Source organism: Ahaetulla prasina, chromosome 6 (genome assembly GCF_028640845.1).
Source record: "Ahaetulla prasina isolate Xishuangbanna chromosome 6, ASM2864084v1, whole genome shotgun sequence".
Lineage (NCBI taxonomy): Eukaryota > Metazoa > Chordata > Lepidosauria > Squamata > Colubridae > Ahaetulla > Ahaetulla prasina.
In genome coordinates, this window is record NC_080544.1 from 57,778,824 (window position 1) to 57,800,869 (window position 22,046).

General features: G+C 37.0%; 1 protein-coding gene across 4 annotated transcripts; it reads left to right on the forward strand.

The window, feature by feature from the left end:
• The first annotated feature begins 980 nt into the window (after positions 1-980).
• Positions 981-21,744, forward strand: ITPRIP (inositol 1,4,5-trisphosphate receptor interacting protein). 4 transcript variants are annotated; one of them, XM_058188801.1, is made up of 2 exons: positions 981-1,098; positions 19,427-21,744. In XM_058188801.1, exon 2 carries the CDS (start codon positions 19,440-19,442, stop codon positions 21,090-21,092), a length of 1,653 nt encoding a protein of 550 aa, XP_058044784.1. In that variant the 5' UTR covers positions 981-1,098; positions 19,427-19,439; the 3' UTR covers positions 21,093-21,744. The 4 variants fall into 4 exon arrangements, with proteins under 4 accessions (XP_058044784.1, XP_058044780.1, XP_058044782.1 ...); XM_058188797.1 differs by lacking the exon at positions 981-1,098 and adding an exon at positions 1,105-1,505; XM_058188799.1 differs by lacking the exon at positions 981-1,098 and adding an exon at positions 16,213-16,370.
• Positions 21,745-22,046: the final 302 nt, after the last annotated feature.

The following is a 22,046-nucleotide window of genomic DNA, read 5'->3' on the forward strand; positions in this document are numbered from 1 at the left end:
ATTTGAACATGTGTGCAACCAACATAGCATCCTCGGGTTTCTCAAGAGGCAACTGTAAGGCCAAACATGAAAGAAAAATCTTGGCAGTGTAACCGGACAAGGAAATTTGCATACAGGAGGCTTTGTTGCACAGACTGTTTTCACAACCAGAGAACCATATATATGCTTATACTTCCTTGTTTCTCCTCATATATTTGTTTATACATTATATAATCTTTTTGTGTTATGCTTGTATATATTGTTTTGACAAAATTAAATAAATAAAATAAGACATAAAACTTGGTGAGTTCATAGGAATTCCTGGTTTGTGAACCACTCTGGTTCTTTAAGGAGAATTACTTTAACAGTGGGTACTTAAATCAACCCATAATCACTTGGTTGCACATACTCCCATGGGTGCAGAATGCCGTGGGACTTCAGGGGAGGCAGGAAACAGGAGAAATAGAACTGAATTTTTCTGGAGAGCCTTGGTTGGCTGCCAACTTGCAGAGCTTTTAAAGCAGCTAAATAAAGCCATGGAGGATCAAGCCATAAATGAGCATTGGTCATTCTTCCTCAATATTATCATTACAACGTGCTGCTGAAGAAGGTCTTGACCCCAATATATTTGATTAGTTATCATGGGAACAAAAGGTTGGGGCTGATCCCCAGGGCTCTTTATCGTTTCCTCGACTTCCCCCTCCCCCAAGGATTTGAACATGTGTGCAACCAACATAGCATCCTCGGGTTTCTCAAGAGGCAACTGTAAGGCCAAACATGAAAGAAAAATCTTGGCAGTGTAACCGGACAAGGAAATTTGCATACAGGAGGCTTTGTTGCACAGACTGTTTTCACAACCAGAGAACCATATATATGCTTATACTTCCTTGTTTCTCCTCATATATTTGTTTATACATTATATAATCTTTTTGTGTTATGCTTGTATATATTGTTTTGACAAAATTAAATAAATAAAATAAAAACCCACGAGGAGCAAACTCCGGAAAGTTGCTGCTTCCTCGCGTATTGCACAACCGGCGAGATTTAAGGGCGTCCACCATCCGCTCTCTTCCTCCCCCACCCATCCCCACGTCCTGTCCTACTCGGAAAGTGTGTCTGGTAAGAATCCGCTAGTCTTTTCTCCTCTGCGCTCTAACCGGCGAAAAAAGGAAAGTCTGAAAAAGCTAGATATTGTCGCTGGGCTGGTTAAGACACCGCCTTCCACCTTAAGAAGGTCCTGGGACTTTGCAGAAAGTTGAACTGCTGGGTGGCGAGAGAAAGAGAAAAAAGCTCATCTCCAGGAAATGAGTAAAGTAGGGGGGGAAATCGTAGTAAAGCTACTCTCGTAGCTAAAAGCAACAGGCGTGTAGGATGCTCAGAGAAGAAGGAAGTGCTTCAGACAGAGGTTTGGATCGCAGTCGGCACGAAAAGTCGAAGCCTGAAACAAACCTGGCTTGAAAAAGCAGATTAAAAACGGTTTCTCTCGGTCGTTTAAACGTAAAGTAAAACGTTTGTTGCAGGACGCAGTAAGTATATAGCCAATATTGACTCCTCTGCCACAAAAAAATGACAAGCTTTTCATTTAAGATAGCTTTTCTTTTCTGTCGGACGTCTGCTTTGTCTCTGAAAATGCTGGCTGCAAAGTGGAGTCTGCTGGTGGCATTTGCTTTTTGCAAAGAACGCAGCCCCATCTCGCCGCCTTTTTCGCCGCTAAAGATAGGAGTCACGTTTGCGCTCCCCCCCCCCGCCCTCCCTTCCTTCCGCTCGCAGCCGTCGAACATCGCTAAACGAAGGGGGGGGGGAAATGGACGGACGCCTTCCTCAGAGCTGGTTGGGGAAAAAAGTTTTAAATTTGCCCCGGGGGGTTTTCCACAGTCCGAAAAAAGGACCGGCAAAAGCATTGTAGAATAAGAAACGGAAGAGGAAAGGCCCTTCAAACTTTATGGGAAAAAATGAGGTGGTTTTTTAAAAAATTGATTTCCCACACAGCATTTTCCTCCTCCTAGGGAGTTGGCTTTTTCAACTTGCTGATGGATACCGAAAACTTTTTTTATGGTCCTTATTCTGATTATCCAGTTATGTTCACCTCTCTCCAGGCTCTTCAGCTTTCTCTTTCGATTCATACAAATGCTTTGGGGGCTTTTTTGCTGTTGTTATTAAACTGCTAAATTGTCCACAATTTATTTTATTCTTCTCCTGAGCCAAATAATTCCAGGCTAGTTTACAGCAACATGCAAATTAACAAGAAGCATTAAGAGTAAAAACAAATACATCCTAATAAGAACACAAGGCTGTAATTCTACCAGCACCTGAGAGTAAGTCCTCAGAAGCTATAAGGATGAGATGAGAACAGAGAATGGAAGGAACTGTAAAAAGGGGGACAATTAAGTTTATAATTTAAAAGCAAAGTTCCTTTGCCCAGAGATTTAAAAATAAGCAAAATAATAAAAATAAAATAAAAAATAAGTAAAATAAGCACCAGAAAATCCTGCAAAGCTCCACCACAGAAATCCATCCAAGTAGGCTATGTACCTCAAGAGAAAATGACTGAGGATTGTGTTGTATCCACTTTTATTTGCTTAGATAGATTTGTTAAAATGTGTAATTTAGTAATAAACAGTAAAATAAGCAAAATCGGTATTTAAGCATTGGTTGTGAAGCATTCTCCCAATTACAAACTCAATTTTGTTCTATTCTTTTAGCTTGCAATAACTTCAGTATTATAACACTTGTGTCCAAATCTGACCCTATTTTCTTCAGGGTGTCAAACTCGTGGAGTCACATGTCATATTGGGACTTTTTTCCCCTTTGCTAAACCGGGCATGAGCATAGGGCATGAGCATAGCTAGCGTGTGATGCATCTGGAGTTTGGGCCAGGAGTTTGACAACCCTGCTTAGCTGAAAATTCTAGGGAGTTGTAATCTAGATAATTGTTGAAAAGATATGTTTTAAGTGCCTGGCCTGTAACTATGTTTTGTAAAATTCTGGTCCCTCAAAATATATCCTGCATGGACATGCTTATCTAGCAGTATATGCCATATTTAAGACTAAATTAATAGATAAATGTAATTCTAAATATTACCCCTGTATAGCTGAGAGTACAGTACTTTTAAATGGCGTTAAACAAATTCATGAAGTTAGTCTGTGGTTTTAATTATGAAAGCTACATGGAACTTCTCTTGAATCCCACATGGAATTCAGCAATTTGGGATAATGTATACATCACTCAGAATGGCCAGTGATCACAGGCTATGGAAACTATGATCCAAAATGCAAGAAAAGTTACACGTGATCTTCCTCTTTCAAAACACTTTGCTTGTAGGCTTTTCAATGGTATTTGGCTGGTACTGTGGGAGAAGTATTAGAATATATCTTTGCTTAGATACAGCCATGGAAGGATACATGGAGTTGGTTTCCACATAAACCAGGGATGTCAAACTAGCGGCCCATGGGCCGGATGCGTCAAACACAGGCAACACCCATCCCAGATCCACAAAGGGAAAAACATCGCATAATATTACATGACAGCAATATGACGCCACGAGTTTGACATAAACTAAGCTTAGAATGAGTAACAAATAAGCTCTGTGCTCTCATAGACCCAATTTGGAGCATCTAGTGTGAGACTACATAACCAACCTCAACAAAAAAATGGCAGATCGTTTTTACTGTGATTTTTTTTTTTTTTAAGTGAAAGATCTTCATTAAAATACTGTAAGGGTAGAAACAGGCTCAAAAGTCTGCAAGGAAAAATCCATCTATTTAAAAGTTTAATAAACCCCAGCTCTCCTCCCCAAACCTCCCAGTGATGTTAGCCTGTCGTGGATATCCTTCCCTACAGCCAATTAATTTTTTTTAAAAAACCCTGTAATCATCAAATGGAAAAGATTGCCTGCTCCTTGCTAAGTTCTATGAACTAAAATGCTATGCCATAATTTGGGAACCATCTCATTCTGTAAATATAATTCAGAATTCAAAATTGCTATTAAATTCCATTTTTAAGATCCTTTTGAAAATAAACCTCTCTGTCTGACCATCTTTAAGCCTGGCATTACCATCACCTGAAACACTCCTTAGGTAGTAATCAGAATTCTTGTTTTTATTTGTGATTATTTATAACTCCCTTAAAATCACATTGGCTTCACAGTGATATTGATCTAAGAGGTTTTTCTGCATTATAGATACCAAATTTCATGGATCACTCTAGGAATAATACACACATAATTAGCAGACAGCTTTTTCGTCTTGGGACTCTCCAAATTTGCAATCCCACAGACTCATATTGGTCCAGCCCAAGCAGGTTGTGGAAGTTGGGACTTACGGGGATTGTAATCCAATAGATTTTATGGATCAAGAAATCTGTAGACAAAGTTATATATGTGGATCCTGAAGAATAAAGTTTAGAGTAAGTTTTACAGTCACAGTAAAAATGTTCGAAACGGAATGCTGAAAAGTACAGTAAAGCACAGTCCTTGATTGATCCCAGTAGAGCTACAACTGCTAGATCTAGTTATGTGAAGTGCTCAAAAAGTATTGAGAGCTCAGATAAGAAACTCATATAGATACTGTGGATGTCAGCGGCCACCGTGTCTTGCCATTGGCAATGCTGGCTTGGCTATTCAGATTTGAAGTCCAAATCACAAGTCCTACAAGTTGGAGGGAATAGATAGCTTTTGTGACCTGAACTTGCTTGCTCTGATAAAGATAGGTTAGAAACATTTCAATACATTTGCCCTCTGGTTATATGTATATTTTCAGACTTTCTTTAGTGTCTTTCCCCTGTGTTGGATTGATTAGTTAAATAATTTTAAGGAGCAGCCAATGTGGAGGAAATTGACTTTAAATCCTTCAACAAAATTTCTATTTGGCAGCTTATTTTCAAGCTTAGACTTTTAATAGCTAATAGTTTTCAGAAAGTAAATATTCCAGTTTGAGAGTCTTAGGTAGGGAATTGGCACATTCTGAATACATTCTGGACAGGGATGTTGCTGTGTAAATTTTTGCTTGGCTCATGTACTGCTAGAAACTCAAAACTGTTGAAAAAATTAAAACTGTTTGCTCTACCCTTTTTTGGTTTTTCACAAAGATGTAGGATGTGAGAAAAATAGAGGGAAAAAATGGAGCAGTGTACAGAAAAAAGGGTAAGCTAGAAAAAGAATTCTCCGTGAGAATAAGCAACAGCAATAAATTTGTCAATGAGGGGTCCTTGGTGCTCTCTGAGCTTGGTTGTTTTCTTGTAGATGTTTCATTAAATAGTTATGGTGCTCCAACTGTTTTGGGATTGCACCAAAGAATGCCTATTATTGGTACTACGTTTGTTTTCTTTTACCACAGTCATTTCATTTCTTTTGTCATTTCTTTGTATTTTGTCATTTTTTTTGAATTCTTAGTCTTCAATTTTCCAGATACGCTCATATACACTATCCAGGCTTTTTTGTCTTTCTTGTCAACAGTTGTTAAGTCTGGGGTGTTATGTGGCTTTTTGGTTTGAATTTTAAAGTCCCAGAGCACTTTAGCTTCTTCATTTTCTATTACTTTCTCTAACTTATGGTCCCATCAGTTCTTGCTTGCAGGTAAATGGTATTTCTTGAAGATCTTCCAGTGCACCATTGTTGCTACTTTGTCATGCTGTTGTTTGTAGTCAGTCTGTGCAATATTCCTGTAGCAGCTAACCAGTGGTACAGTATTCCTTCACTTCTTTCCAGAGAGGGAGCACTTGCTGCTATCTGTCCAGAGAGGGAGCACTTGCTGCTATCCGTTGCTGTCTTCTTAATTCTGGCTTTATATGTATTTGTTCTTAAGGATTGCATGCATCCAGATTTAGCCCCTCTGTCTCTTACTTCATCTTTCCTGCTCTTATCAATTATCAGGTCCTGTTGTTATCTGCCTTGCCTGTTATTTTTTTAAAGTACTGTACTGGCCATGTAATGCTTTGTCTTCCCATTCTCTTTTCTGTTTTTCTTCTGGTCTTTCTTGCAGGTCATTTTGGTTTCTCCAGCACTCCATAAGCGTTTCTGGTATATTAGCTTCAGGGAATCTTTTTAACTATCCTTCAAATATTCTTACAATTTCCTTTATTATTAGGGTTATGTCTGTTAACAGTCACAAAACAAGATAGTCACTCAAGGAAGAGTGGCTATAGTCCTTATATTTCTTTTCCAAATCTTTTAATCTATATTGTGGTTTCTTATTTTTCACTGTGCTATAACATGGTAGAAATACCTTTCCAACTATCAACATACACAGTTTAGGTGTACTATGCAAGGAACAAATTTCCACATCTTAAACTACGGTACTTTCTTCTGTATTTGATCTATTCTGTGGCATAATGTGATTAGGCTGCAAGTTAGCCTTTTAATGACAGGGAGATCCTGTCATTAGATATTAAATAAAGACTAATAGTTACTATCTAAATAAGTGTTTGTTCTCATCAAAGTCATGTCCAAAATAGTTGCTGATTCTGGTCTATTTCCCATAAGGACAAATACCATGGCTTTTTTATTATTGTAATAATTTCAGTTTTCCTATGTGGAAATGGTTAACAAAGAAATTAAAGGAAAATTAGATTTGGTATTTTTGGAACCTCCAAGGTGCACCATGGACAATATTTCTAGTAATAAAAAATAAATTCATATCTCTTTAATATTCCATATTACTAAATTGGTAGAATAAATTTTCCAACTGTTTCACCCATTTTCATAGTTGAAAGTTTACATTTGTTGTCTACTTACTTCTTGCTTTTATTTGGATGGATACTTATGTTGCAGTTTGATTCCCCTTTGGTTAACTACATAATTTTTAGTGTCTTTATCACTGACAAGCGTTTTCAAAGTTTATGGGCAGAAAAAGGAAAAGCAAATATCATAATATGTAGTAAATATCTGGCTATTATAATACACTCAGATGAATGTAGAAATTTGGAATATCCAGACTAGTTCACCAGAATTGATAATTTATCATTTTGTAAATGTCATAATATCAACAGATATTTCCTTTTATCATTGAGATTGTGGGAAAACATGTCCCTGGTCTTTTCAGCCATTGCCTTTCTCTGCCTTAAGCAAAATAGTATTACTCTCTAGTAACAGAGAAATAGTGGCTTTCATAATGCAACCCTTTCAGAATAGTTTTAAATTCAGATCATACTAATTGCCTTATACATTGTAAGCCGCCCTGAGTCTTCGGAGAAGGGCGGGATATAAATGTAAATTTAAAAAAAATTATTGTTATTTAAATTAGATTTCTGTCTCCCCTTTCTTCATATTTTCCATAGAAACATCCTTGTGAAGAGAGAAAATGGCTGGCCACAGTAATCTAATGACTTCCATGACTGAGCATAGAGTTGAACTCAGGTCTTAGAATAGAATAGAATTTTTTATTGGCCAAGTGTCATTGGACACACAAGGAATTTGTCTTGGTGCATATGCTCTCAGTGTACATAAAAGAAAAGATACGTTCATCAAGGTACAACATTTACAACACAATTGATGGTCAATATATCAATATAAATCATAAAGATTGCCAGCAACAAGTTATAGTCATACAGTCATAAATAGAAAGAGATTGGTGATGGGAACTATGAGAAGATTAATAGTAGTGCAGATTCAGTAAATAGTTTGACAGTGTTGATTTGTTTAGCAGACTGATGGCCTTCGGGAAAAAACTGTTCTTGTGTCTAGTTGTTCTGGTGTGCAGTGCTCTATAGCGTCGTTTTGAGAGTAGGAGTTGAAACAGTTTATGTCCAGGATGCGAGGAGTCTGTAAATATTTTCACGGCCCTCTTCTTGATTCGTGCAGTATACAGGTCCTCAATGGAAGGCAGGTTGGTAGCAATTATTTTTTCTGCAGTTCTAATCCTCTGAAGTCTGTGTTTTTCTTGTTGAGTTGCAGAACCGAACCAGACAGTTATAGAGGTGCAAATGACAGACTCAATAATTCCTCTGTAGAACTGAATCAGCAGCTTCTTGGGCAGTTTGAGCTTACTGAGTTGGCGCTTACTGAGTCTTCTAACTCTTATTCCAGAATCTTAACCACTATGTCACACTGAATCTCATAGCTCAGTTCTGTGCACACAAATATAGTGTCTATCATTTTTTTTCTTGCAAGTGAACATGAGGTTACTGTTTCCAGTCCTTTGTGCTTTATCTGAGACCAAAATCCCTTTAACGCAATGGTACTTTATCTGTATCCTGTTAATAGTTTCACATGGCCAAATACGAAAATAATTCTGTTCCTTATTTAATTAATTCATTTTATATGATGCCTATAGATAAACCTTAGGACAATTTAAAAAGCCCAGGATGATGTAATAGAATGATAAGAATTGACATTGGTATGCTTGCCTTCACATTCAGTATTAGCTAGGAATTCTGAGCTGTCTTCAAAAATAATACTGCATAAGGAGCATTACAGTAATTTTAGTAATGTATTTATGTCTTTGACAATGACTTGCAAGGGTAATAGGAAAATAAACACAGGAATGGATTTCAGTACTATGGTTACTTCCAGAGACAAGGGAAGGCACAAGGAAATGGGCCATAGTCCACAAATTTTGTATCATAATAAATATTCTCGTTTTCAGGCTACCCTAAGACAGATGTTTTGCTATGGGAGACTAAAAATACAAGCCAGTGTTTATTTCAACATATTAAATGAATATTATAGAATCTTTTCTTGTGCTGAAATATGATACAAGCATCATACTATATTCAGTTACCCATTCATAAATAGGTAACTGAACAAATATTTCAGTGAAGTAACTCTTAATCAGTGGCAAAAGTTTTGTTTGAATAAATATATATTATTACTGTAATTACATCAACTAAATCAATGAAAAACAATCATCCTATAACAATTGACAAGTTCTTGGGTATGTAACTGTGCATGTGTTTGTTTAGTAGCCATAAATCAACCATATATTTGGTTCACACCCATACAAGTTAGTGTTTTAATATATTATATTTAAAGATGTAAAAGCCCAGGAAAAAAATAAGAACTGGGGAGCAGTTTACCTCCAGCCTTAAATTTACCTGAGATCCACATCACTAGAAAAACATAAGGGCAATAAGAGTAGTAATGTGTCATACATTGTACAAGTTGCTCCAAACAAAACAAGTCTAGGGTGAATTTGGTTCTTGTTAGAATTGCGAGATATTTCTGCTTTGGTAAAAGAGGAGCCATTTTGAATTTTTCCAGAAAAGAAAAAGGAAATCCCCCAGGTTTCTGTGACATCTATATTTCACATTATGCTGAAAGGAATGGTCAATTCTGGCCATGTGACTAACCTTACTGAACTATTGAAAGCAGGAAGTTCCTTGTTTTATAATTGATAAAAACATTTTGATGCATGGCAAAAAATAGTTTCTCTTTTGAAATTATTGTAAAATCATCATGTAATACCTATTTATTCTTAATTAATGCATTCAAAAACGTTGGAGAAAAGGGGGAAATACCTTGGTCTGCCTCATTAAGTTTATAATTATTAAAACTTGAAAACTAAAGATTTTGTATAACATGTCAAGAATAGTGTTTTCCTTTATTCTATGCCTCTTAGACTCATGGCTGAATTCTAGTACCACATTTTTAAAAAGTGGGAATCACTAATCTGTTCAGAGATTAGAAATGAAATATACATGAAAATGAAAAAGGTAGATAAAGAAATTGGCAACCATAAAGAAATGGAAAGTTCCTTTTATTCTTATATCTGTGCAAATTGCTTGAGAGAAAGTCACAAACAGTGGTTATGGCAACATGCTTTGTTACCAAATTTTTTTAAAATTTGAGTTTGCATAATATCCTTATATTTTGATGAAGAAATAATACTCCATAAAGGTAATAATTTATTAAAATGTCTGCTTCAAAATTTGCTGGAAAAAGGAGGGAAGGCTGAAAATCACCCCTTCCCCTTTCATCTGCACCTTTATTTATGCTGGTGAGAAAAAATGTTTTCTTTTGCCAGCATGCTTTTCACATACATACATATATACATACATACATATATATATATATATGTGTGTGTGTGTGTGTGTGTGTGTGTGTGTGTATGTATATATATATATATATATATATATTTGTTTTCTGAGGTTTTCGCGGGTGTTTGTATGTAGGTCTTTGGTTATTCGGGTTTTCTCCCGCGTAAAATTGGAAGTGTCTTGGCGATGTTTCGACGAAGTCTCATTCGTCATCTTCAGGCTTCAGCTTCGTGCTTCTGGGAGCAATGTGTGATTGCAGCTGTTTCTTCCTTTTTAACTGCTAGTGGGGGTTTGAACTGATTGGGTGGGAGCTTGGCTGTGCTCTGATTGGATGGGGTTTTTTTTGTGCTCTGATTGGCTGGGATGTGTCCTGTTTGGGTGGGGGCTTGGTTGTGCTCAGATTAGTCTGAGTTGCAGGGGGATTTGAGCTGGTGAGCTGCATTGCTGTTGTTTGGCTTCGTGTTCGTGGTCGTGCTACATCTTCATAGTGGGTGTCAGTCTGCTGCATGTATGGATTGGAGGGGTTTGAAATGGCTAATGTTGCAGCTGCGGTCTGGCTTCTGGTCCTTGGTCGTGCTTCATGATCAGTGTGGGTTTGGGTCTGCTTTCTGGGTGGATGTGTGATGGTGACATCCTGTGTGGACCTCGTGAGTGTGGGTCTGGTGTCATTCCTCGTGTTAGGGACTCGTTTGTCAATAAGGGCGGGTTTCCAAATGGCTGGTAGGCGGGAGGTATCATCTCGTTTGTTCATGCTGTGTGGGCGTTTTTCTATCTCGATGGCTTCTCTGATTATTCTATTGTTAAAGTGTTCAGTTTTGGCGATAGTTCTGGTCTTTTTAAAGTCAATATCGTGTCCTGTGGCTTTAAGGTGTTGGACCAGGGAAGAAGTTGGTTCCTCTTTTTTGACTGAGTTCTTGTGTTCTTCAATGCGTGCACTTATTCTTCTGTTGATTGTCCAATATATGTGGTGGGGCAGGCGGTGCATGGAAAATCAAGGAGTATATGAAATCCCATATACATGATGCGAGTGACATGAAGTTGGCGATGCCCACCCAGTCACATGCCCACCAGCCACGCCCACCCAACTGGTCATTAAGCAGATCCTATTAGTGGTCCACGGGATTTTAAATTATGAATTTAGTGGTCCCTGAGGTCCAAAAGGTTGGTGACCCCTGATGTAGACAACAGCAGGAAACAGATGCCACAAGAAGAACAGAAGAAACATTCCACAATCGTGGAAACTTTTATCCACCCTTCTTCTTATATGCTAAGGAGCAAGGGAAGATCTTGCCTGAGTCTCTTCTTCTTAATACCTGTTTATGTAATGTTTCTTGCCTGTATTTCTCAAGAACATTTTCTTTATGGTCTATGCCAAATACTTCTTTTAGCATTTGAGAAAAATCAGATTATAACAAGAGTATAAAGAAGTTTAACCTAGACTTCTAAGTACATATATTTATTCAGGATAACTGTATATGAGATGTTCAAAAAAAGTATGTCAGGAAAGTTACACAAAATATGTAAAAAAAATTTACTCTCTTAAATAATTCACATAACTAGAATATAGGTACAGTATGTGTGATTAACATTGATCCTTAATATTAACATTTTTTTCTGTATGTAGAATAATGCTTGGTTTAGTTGTATGAAAATAACCCTAGCCTCCGTTTCAGTTCAAACAGTCTTTCCTTTTATTGGTATAATTCCAAACAGAACAGTGGAAAATAGCTTACCTTAATTGTATTTCGTATATCAAAAAAACATTAAATTATGCTTAACTATACTATTTTTACACTCTACAGATCTCTGCTGTAATCCTATTCATGTGAACACTTGTTTGAAAGTTTTCCTTTTCTCCTGTGACAATGAGAACCTTTATTTTGGTACAGATAAGTCTGGGACTTGACAAGTTTTGTAGTTCCTATGTTCTTTTATATGTTGAGAGTTTTGAATGCAGACATTTCTGTTCATTTGGATGCCAACTCAAGTGGCATCCAACTCATTACAGCAATTCTCCACCCTAAATTTAATGTCTCCAATCCACTCTAATTTTAATCAGTGTTTAAAATCATACTTAGTTTAAAATCTGTGTAATCAACTGCCAATGCCTGAATCTTCAAATATTTTGTTTCTACAATAAAGAGTTCTTAACTCTTCTTAACACACATTCATCACAGATTTTTTTAAAATACATATTCACAGAGAATGAAGGCCCGGGATAATGTTGCAGGATCCAATCTGGGTCAGTCACCGGGATCACATGTTTTGTCTTCTGAGCTTTTGGGCTCGTGCTGCTCAGGGAACTTAGCTAGAGAGAAGATTGGATCCTGCAATATCACCAGCGCATTAAAAGGGAAAGCAAAATCATTCAGTCTGTTTACATTCCTAGTTGGAGCAACATCCCTACAAGGAACTCCCCGTTGTTGCAAAAATTGCTTCTTTATGCACCATTAATGGGCAAATTGCAGCTCTGCTGTCTATGATCTTCCTGCAAATGTTACCTCTCTTTTGAGATTGCAACAGATGTCTTAGGAGCACACAAGAGCTTGGAGAAAAGAAAATTAAAACAGACCCTTATGGTCCCAAAACAAATCCTCAAGGTCTTTTCCTATCTCAAAATCAGCAGCAGAATAAAAAATGAAGAGCTTAATCACTGCAGAGCAGAAACCAAGTACAGAACTATAAAGCATGTGCTTACTGCCATCTCTTTCGAACACACCCAACAACTGGACTATAATTTGACTATACTTTATTCTAGCTAATACCACTCACCAGTTGACAAGCACAGGCAGACTAACAAATATTAAACAAGCTTATTGTGTTTGTCAGCACTGAGATTAAAGGGATTATGCATCATATTTATACACAAGGAAATTAACCACACCTTTAATTTCAGAGATGAATGCTGATGGAGCATTAAGGCACCACATCACTTCATGTTAAAATGATACATTGCCTAAGGAGGTATCTACAGGCTTGTCTTGCTGTTTACTTCACATATGACTTTCCCTGCCTGCAGCAGAATTGAGATGTAGCTTGTTTCCGAATACTGTTCTCATCCTGCTAGGTTTGTGCACCAGATCTGGCTAAAGCTTGACTTCCAGATTGAGTTAAAAGATTGTGAAATCAATTTTCATATACAGTATTCAAGATGGAATGTTGTGGCAAATTCACTCCATTCCCTATATGGGTACTTGCAAAAGTCACTTGGAATCTATTCTTGCAAATGGCAACAGTGCTGTAATCATACTGAAAAAGAAAAAAAAGGTTTCTACATAAATATAAAATACTATAAAGAAAGAATTCTGCACTCTTTAAGTTGTTAATATCTTTAAATCAGAGTGATCCTTGTGATCCTATTTATCCCAGTCCCAGCCTTGAACTTGACAGCAGAGAGAAATGCCTCTTTTTACCGTTTGTCCACTTAATTGTTATTTAGTTTGTTACCTTCTCTTCCAACAGTTCAAATAACTCCTCCTAATTCAACTATCCTTACCTTTTATACAACCCTCTGTTCTCCATATATGAAATTTGTTGAACATGCAGCAGGTGAAATACTACAGATTTCATTTCATTCCGCTGTGACAGAGTATGCTTAAAACTGATTTTTTTAAAAAACTTGGAAAATCTTGTTCTCCTTTCTATGAAATTTAGCACCTTTGAAGCATTTCTTAAAGTCATAAATTTCTATTTGTAAAACATAACAAGATAATAGCTATTTGTCTTTCTCCCATTTTAACATCACTTTTATTATAAGGTTATAGTAATAGAACCTTGCAAGTCTGAATCAGCTTCTTCCTCCCTCTATCTTCCTGAAGAGTCTTGTCTGAGATGCTTTCTTGAATTACATTTCTATCCCAGAATCAGTTACATCTTATCTGTTGCCTAGTTTTCAGCTCTTCTTTCTGTTCCTCAGGGTTATTTCTTCTCTCCATCTTATATCCAAACTATAGATGTTGTTCCAGAAAAGAAAAACCTGTTCCAGAAAACTCTGACCACTTTGTCAGTCCAGTAACTGAAAAAAAATCCCAGATAGCATTTCAGGATGTAGCCTCACACACTACATTGAATTCTGCACAACTTGCATCTGTCCTAAAGTAAATGTAAATAACTCTTATCACAAAATCTACAAAACCATCCAGTGAGCCTCAAGGTCTTATTCTGCTTATTCTTCCCTCAAAGAGCCTAGGTAATTGGAAAAAACTAATGCAAGAACTGATGCTTCACTGCGCTTACCAAAATTATATAGGCTCCGAGATAAGCTTTTACCACTGCTCAGTCACATTTTTTTTTGGTTTTCTGCCACTATCAATCTAGGTATCTTTTCAACCACTTCATTTCTCTGAGGTCTTTGGTTAATTAAAAGGCTTCTTGGGATTGGTATGGGTATTGCTGTTTGGTAGTCTTCATTTTCCAAAACTACATCCAAAAAAACCAGAACTGCCCACCAAAGCTGTCAGGAGAACTCTAAGCACCTTCATTCATGTACTCATCAAAATTCATCATCCGTTTGGGGCATCACCCTCATGGGATGTTTGTAAAGGGCCACTGCTGGACCTGTTTAAATGCACATTGTTTTTCACATCTTATCTTAATTATGTACAATTATCTGTATGTTTTGTTAAAATTATTTCAGGGCAATATTGTGTGAGGCAATGAATGTACAGTAGATTTATAGACACTTGCGAAATATTAACCTATATTCATTGTCAAAATAACCCCAAAATAATTTCACCAATAAATGGTCATGAAATCTTGCCCTCTGATCTTTATTTAAATTATTTTATAATTTTTATTAACTAGACAACAAGCCACGTGCATTTGCTCAGCTCTGAGATCAGGATGCCTCAGAGAAGATATCATTGGCAGTGTTATATTTGCTTCTCAAAGTATGCATACTACATACTGTTCTATTTTTAATAACAGCCCAGAAAAGGAAATCCTGGAGATTTCTTGTGAACCTATAAAGATGCAAGCTGGCTACGTAATTTATAATTTAATTTTTAAAATCCTCAGTGACATTGTGTGGAGAGAAAGAGATATCTGTCCTTTAAATTATGTATCTAATTTTTCCTGATGTCTTATTAAAATTATCCCAAACCAGGAGGATAATTTTAATTTTTAATTAAAATTAAATTAAACTTTTAATTTTTCTTGGACTAATATATGTTCAAAGCAAAGGTGGCCTAATTCTTGTTTATATTTATGAATTATATTCTATAATTTGCCCAGGATTTCAAGTTTCTGTACTTACAGTACTCATTTGATTTTTCTCCAAAATAACTGTATGAGGTAGGCTGGGATGAGAATAGCAACTAGTCCAGTTCCCTTAGTGATGAAGTGGCTGAGAGTACATATGAACCTAGATCTCCCTAGACTGGATCCCAAATCATAATTGTTGCACTGCCTTGACTGCTGCTTGTATTTAAATGTATAATCCCAAACCAAGCTTGCTACACTGCAGAGTGAAGCATTTTGTTTTAGAAAGCATGCAAATATATAAAGGGACCAATATATTTGTAATGCAAGAAAATTTTACAATGCAATATTAGCTAGGCAGATAATAGACTTGGGCACCATTCCAGGCAGCTGAATTGGAACACGTAATCTTTCACTTTGTGATATTCCCTATTTAAATTTACACACTAATAACCTACATCTTTGGGCATTTCATATATATCTTGTCCTTGTTTTCTAAGCCTCACCCTGGGTCAGCATGCTTTTGGTAGGGATCAGTTAAAGGTAGTCATTCTTCAGGCCCCTTCCTGGATCATCAAATTTATACCATTGTACACTATCTCTCTTCAAATTTTGGGCCCAAACCTACTTTTTCCCACCTATTAAATACAAAAATACATATAATCACAATAGGCAACATTCATTTTTGTTCCAGTTCCCTCTGCTTATTATTAAAATACAGTTTGCAAGACCCTGCCTGCAGAATTCTGGTAGCTTAGTTTGTAATAGTGTGAGAGTCTTCTGAAATTTATGATTTCACTAGGAAAATCCAGTGTACCAGTCATATAACAAGTAAATCTGGTTTTTTTGCTTCTCAGGATCTGCAAGAGCAGGTTTATCTAGCCCTTCTTTACATATAGTCATCTGAATTCTGCTTCACAGATATAGAAATTGTGAATTTCTTTCATAATTTATCCAATGTTGATTTGACTGCTTTTCTGAAAGAAATCATATGATACAGAGCAACCTTCTCCAAATGGGCATCTGGGACTACAACTCTCAGAACTGAGTCATTCTGCTTGGGGATCCTGACAATTATTGTTCCAAAACATCCATGTGTTGCAGGTTGGCACAGAGTGGGGTAGAGCTTGCCAATAGTGGATAACTTGCACCAACTCCCAGATGTTCTTTCCATGATAAATATGGCACTATTGGAATACAGAGCTGAGACCTATTTGGTAATGTAAGTCTGTAATTTTATTAAATATAGCATCGTGCTGCGCTTTAATAAGAAATTCATGACTTGAGACTGATTTGGAAAATTTCTAAATCTATGAATAAGTTTGATGTTGAATTATTTTGCTTATTTACCTCCTATCTGTTTTCAAGTTGTGGAGGATACCTGGTCATGGTTGTATCTTTATTTTATCCCCAGAACACAAGCCTGTGAAATAGCTTGAGCTGAGAAGCAGTGACCCACTATGTTACCATAATCATAGTGGACTTGAATTTCGTTTTTCCAGGCCTGATGCAAGGCCTAATAATTACTGTATTACACATATATGCTGTTATGCAAAGAAGATTATTAATTGTTTTGTTTTGTTTTTTGCATTTATATCCCGCCCTTCTCCGAAGACTCAGGGTGGCTTATTTATTTATTTATTTATTTATTTATTTATCAAACTTCTATACCGCCCTTCTCCCGAAGGACTCAGGGCGGTGTACAGCCTTCATTTAAAACAATAAATATACATATTAAAATAACCATTAAAAAGCTTATTCAATGAAAGGCCAGATTAAAACCGTCGATTGACCATAAAAATACCCAATAAAATTACCATTAAAAGTTTAAAATTTAAATTTAGAATTTAAAAAGTCAGGCCAGTCCTGCTTGTATAAATAAATAAGTTTTCAGTTCCCGGCGGAAGGTCCGAAGGTCAGGCAATTGGCGTAAACCGGGGGGAAGTTCGTTCCAGAGAGTAGGTGCTCCCACAGAGAAGGACCTTCCCCTGGGGGCCGCCAGCCGACACTGCTTGGCGGACGGCACCCTGAGAAGACCCTCTCTGTGAGAGCGTACGGGTCGGTGGGAGGCATGTCAAGCAATAGTCTTCATCCATTTGTATATTATATACAAAGTCAACTTATTGCCCCCAACAATCTGAGTCCTCATTTTACCTACCTTATAAAGGATGGAAGGCTGAGTCAACCTTGAGCCTGGTGGGACTTGAACCTGCAGTAATTGCAAGCAGCTGTTGTTAATAACAGACTGCATTAGTCTGTTGAGCCACCAGAGGCCCCTTATTTGCGCACAACTCCAAAAAGCTATACTTTCCTTTGAATACGAAGTTAGGACTCTTCTGTCTATCTCAGCTTTGGGGAAGATAGTTTTGGCACAAGGATGCATTGTTCCATTGTTGGCTAGACATATTTGATGCAGTAACACAACACTATTGCTCTGCTCCAATCCCCTGTTTTTTTTACTTTTTTACTTTGTTTTAATGTTTTGTAATTTTAATCTGATTTTATATTTATAATTGTTTTTATCTGTATTTTTATTACATGGTAAGCTTCTCAGAGTCACCTTGAACTGCAAGATGGGCAGAATATAAACTTAATAACAAATAATAATTTAACTACTGATTTAGATAATTTAGACTACTTATTCACGTGTTTGTGGAGCCATCCTTGAAAAAAAATCAAACATTAACAATAACTCCCCAATGCTGTTACAAAATCAAGACCAAAACATTAAAAGTCACATGTGCTTAGTAAAAATCTAACACAACATAAGCACCATTTAGTTAAAACAAACATAAAGGCCAAAAGGCCCCTGGAAAATGCTTCTTTAATTTTCAAAATGACTATGAGTACTAGTTGGATTATGATAGCAATTAGAACTGGAATTTCCATCATTATGCAATGTGATTGTAAAGCATGACATGTCACATGGTCATATTGCACAGCAACAGCAATCCAGGAAGTACTGCGATGTGACTGCGAAGTGGGAAAAGGCAGGAGCCCCAGACAAGCAATTGATGGGTGAGACCTATATGTTAGAGCCACATAAGGGCTGGTCAGTGCTACAGGCAGGTGCTACAGAGCATGAATGGGTAGATGGGTTGGTTGTTGTCCCAGGAAAACAGCTATTGCAAGCAGATGCTACAGAGATACCACGGCCAGACACTAAGAAGCAAGCATAAGGAAGCAAAAAAGTAATGGGACCGACTCGCGACCTGCTAACTTGCCACTGACTCTCCTTGTGTAGCGGATGAAAATCATGTGCCTGAGTCATGTGCAGCCAGTCTGACTGAAACTCTAGCCCATGTTTCTTTAGAGGACAGATGTATTAAAACTAGTATGATTTATTAGCCAGAACTGTTTCATGTGTAGAGTGTTGACTGCATAATACCAAACATCCATTTCAACTTGCTTATGTGAATGATCTAAGATCAGTGTCTATAGATAGTGCTGTATGAAAACTCAGAAGTATGAATCCGTTTACATACATATGTGTGAGTAATTGAATGGTTATGTAAGCTAGCACTTTCCTCATTGTGAAGAATGTTTGACTCAATGAAAGTTTAAAAGCAAAACAATTACAAATACAAAGGAGGAATAAATAGTGGGTTTAAGGCTATTATCTTTGTAAATACTGTGTATTTACAGTATACCTACAGTATACAATAGGTAACAATTTTCTGTCTTAAGAAAGCTCTCTTTTTTCTGCTTATTTTAGAGTACACACAGATTGTTAGATCAATATGTAAAACCGTAAGAACTAATACAGCCTTAGGATATCCACATATAAAATTAGTTAAGGGTTTTTGTTTTGCTTTGTTCCTTCTGAAATTTCAAAGGAGTCATATTTTTGTATCTCATTAGCTATCAAATAAATTTAGTCTCTTGACAGCAGTGGGAACACTCTTCATACACTTCATCTTTGTAGCAATATTAAATGGACCGTTGACAAAATGAACATTGCAATTTGTTTCTTTTACTCTTGTAGGGTTTATAATTAACATCCAACATCCAACTTTTGCTTGAAATTGATATTTTTATGTCTCCCCCTTTCTCTTGGTAGTACCTATTCTCTTTATATAAATTCCTGAACTATACTAACATTTATACATGATATAAAGATCATTGCTTCCTATGTCTGAAATCATGGACATTTTTAGAACTAGAGAGAAAAGTAAGAAAAATAGTAGACGGTTATTTCAGCAATACCAGTAATATACTTCTTCATATCTATGTGCTGTTATTAGCAAAGCTAACTGTTTCTCTTTGTCTCTCTCACAGGTAAGATTTTATTATGCCGGCCGGATTCTTCCGGGTGTGCTTGGTGGTAATAACAGCTATTATCAACCATCCACTTCTGTTCCCAAAGGAAAATGTTACTGTTTTTGAAAACACAGAAGAAATCATTGAAAAGATGAAAGAGCGTGAGGAGAACCTGAGGCTAGAGCAGCTGAAACTGGAGCAGGAATTAGCAGCACAAGAAGTTTCAGTGGATTCTTCAGAGGAGAAGAAGACTGGACCAGAAAAACAGTATGACCATGATTCACTTTCTTGGAATTTCTGGACTGCTTTGTCCATGATAGTCTTTCTTCTGATTGAATTCTGGAGACAGGATTACCAGGAAGGGAACTGGCAAGATTATACCAAAGAAGATGATGAAATTAATGTGCTAGGAAGACCATTCAAGGGTTTTATTCTACCAGACAAAGTCACATTGGACAGTTTTTATGAAAGATGCCTCCAGAATATGACAAGTGATATTGCTAGGAACCGAGAGCTTGTGGAAGGCTTTGCAGATGATTTATTAGAAGCTTTGAGAAGCGTGTGTAACCGAGATACTGACATGGAAGTGGAAGAGTCTATAGGAGTTGGGAGCATGTATGAAAACTGGAGAGCAAACAAGCCTTTCACTTGTGATTTCATTGTCCCCTTTAATCCCCCAGAGCCATACTGTTTCCAGTTTGAGACCTGGTGTTCAGAAGAGTCTATTCTACCAGACAAAGGAAGTTATGGTATGATAAAGATCATCCGGGCAGATGAGAACTCATCAAGTTGTATTTGTGATAAAACTAAATTGGGGGAAGATTTACTTTGTCTGCTTCATAGCAAAGTGAGCCAAACTAGACAGAGTAACCATATGGAAGATCTCCTTTGCTTCAAAGACACTCAGTATCTTGATTCTGACCAGGTTATGACATGGTTCCAGATGGCACTTACCAAGGGATGGAATAAAATTGCACACAAGTATGAATTCAGTCTTGTTTTTAATCACCTGGATACTCCAGGTGCCCTGAAAATCAAGTTCAGGTCTGGGAAAACCATCACATTCAATCTCAGGCCTGTGGTACAATACGCAGATTCTGATGTATATTTTATCTCTCACTTTCCATTCAACAGCTTGGCACAGAGCTTCACCAGCAACACTCACTGGTTTCTCACCTTTACTGTGTATGAGAAAAGATATATCCAGTTTATTTCCAAAACTTTGCCTGCTAATCCTTGCCACCTCAGTTGCCTCCAGATTTTGTCTTTCCTTCATGGAAAGCAGTGCAATCTGACAGAACCGAGTAGCCTGACAAACTACCACTTCAAAACAGTAATGCTGCATTTGCTACAAATCCATCCTAGTTCAGCATGGACTTCTGACTGTCTGGAGGCCAGGCTACAAGATGTACTCAACTTTTTGGAGAAAAGCTTGCAAGAAAAAAGGCTTTACCACTTTTTCATTGGAAATAGAAATCTGCCACAGGAACTGGGTGTTCCAGTGGAGTTTCAAAAGGCAGAACCACTGAACCTTTTCCGGCCCTTTGTACTGCAACGAAGCACTTACAGAAAAGCTATGGACATGTTCCATGAGATGCTTAAAAATACATCAGCTTTAATTAATGAATATTCCATGCATGTTCCAAATGGACGGGCAACTCCACTAAATAAAGAACTTTTCTGACAGTTCCTTCTTTGACAGCTACCATATATGCAGATCTCCCCATGGGAGAAGACATATACATGTTGTAGAATTTACAGATATCTGTATGACAAACACCATTCTCATTTTCTTTCCAATGATCTTGGCTGATATTTATGCAACCTTCAACATTTTTACCACTGTGTATTTCTTTGTTGTAATGCAAGGAAAAACATTTTTAATTTATTATATTACAGTTTTAGGAATATAGTGGAATCTGTGTTAAGTGTTCTGTTATTGCTGCTGTGGCAAAGTACCATAGCCAGACTATGTGCCTTATATACAAGATCTGACAGATGATGTACAATTAAGTAATAGATCTCTACTGCCAGGGTTTTTTAAATGTAATTTTAAATTAGTTTAGATATATGTAGCAAAACATGTTTCAATATAGCTTTATGCATTTGACAGTGCAATTCCAAATTATGCCTTTTAGAAGCAGATCCTACTAAATTTGGAACAGCTTACTTCTAAGGGATCTCAGCTTAAATAGGCTTGACATATTTGGAATCAGAAACTCTTCAACAGATCCAATTTTGCCCATCTTCAGTGAAATGAATTCACACCTTTAAATCAGCAAGAATAATCCCTAAATCTATGTAATAAAATAAAACCAGGCTCCTGGGTAACCTTTCTACCAGTGGTGAAATCCAATTTTTTTTACTACCGGTTCTGTGGGCGTGGCTTGATGGGTATGACGCGGCTTGGTGGGTGTGGTAGGGGAAGGATACTGCAAAATCTTCATTCCTACCCCACTCTGGGGCCAGCCAGAGGTGGTATTTGCCAATTCTCCAAACTACTCAAATTTTCTGCTACCGGTTCTCCAGAACCTGCTGGATTTCACCAGGCTATTTTTGTGCTGCAAACTTCAATGAATAGTCTGAAGTGAAGACTGCTTAAAAACCAAATTTACATAAGATTGAATTAGAAATGCTA

Bases quoted from the DNA above. Each gene is read 5' to 3' on its own strand.
- ITPRIP (XM_058188801.1), top strand. From the start codon at position 19,440: ATGCCGGCCGGATTCTTCCGGGTGTGCTTGGTGGTAATAACAGCTATT.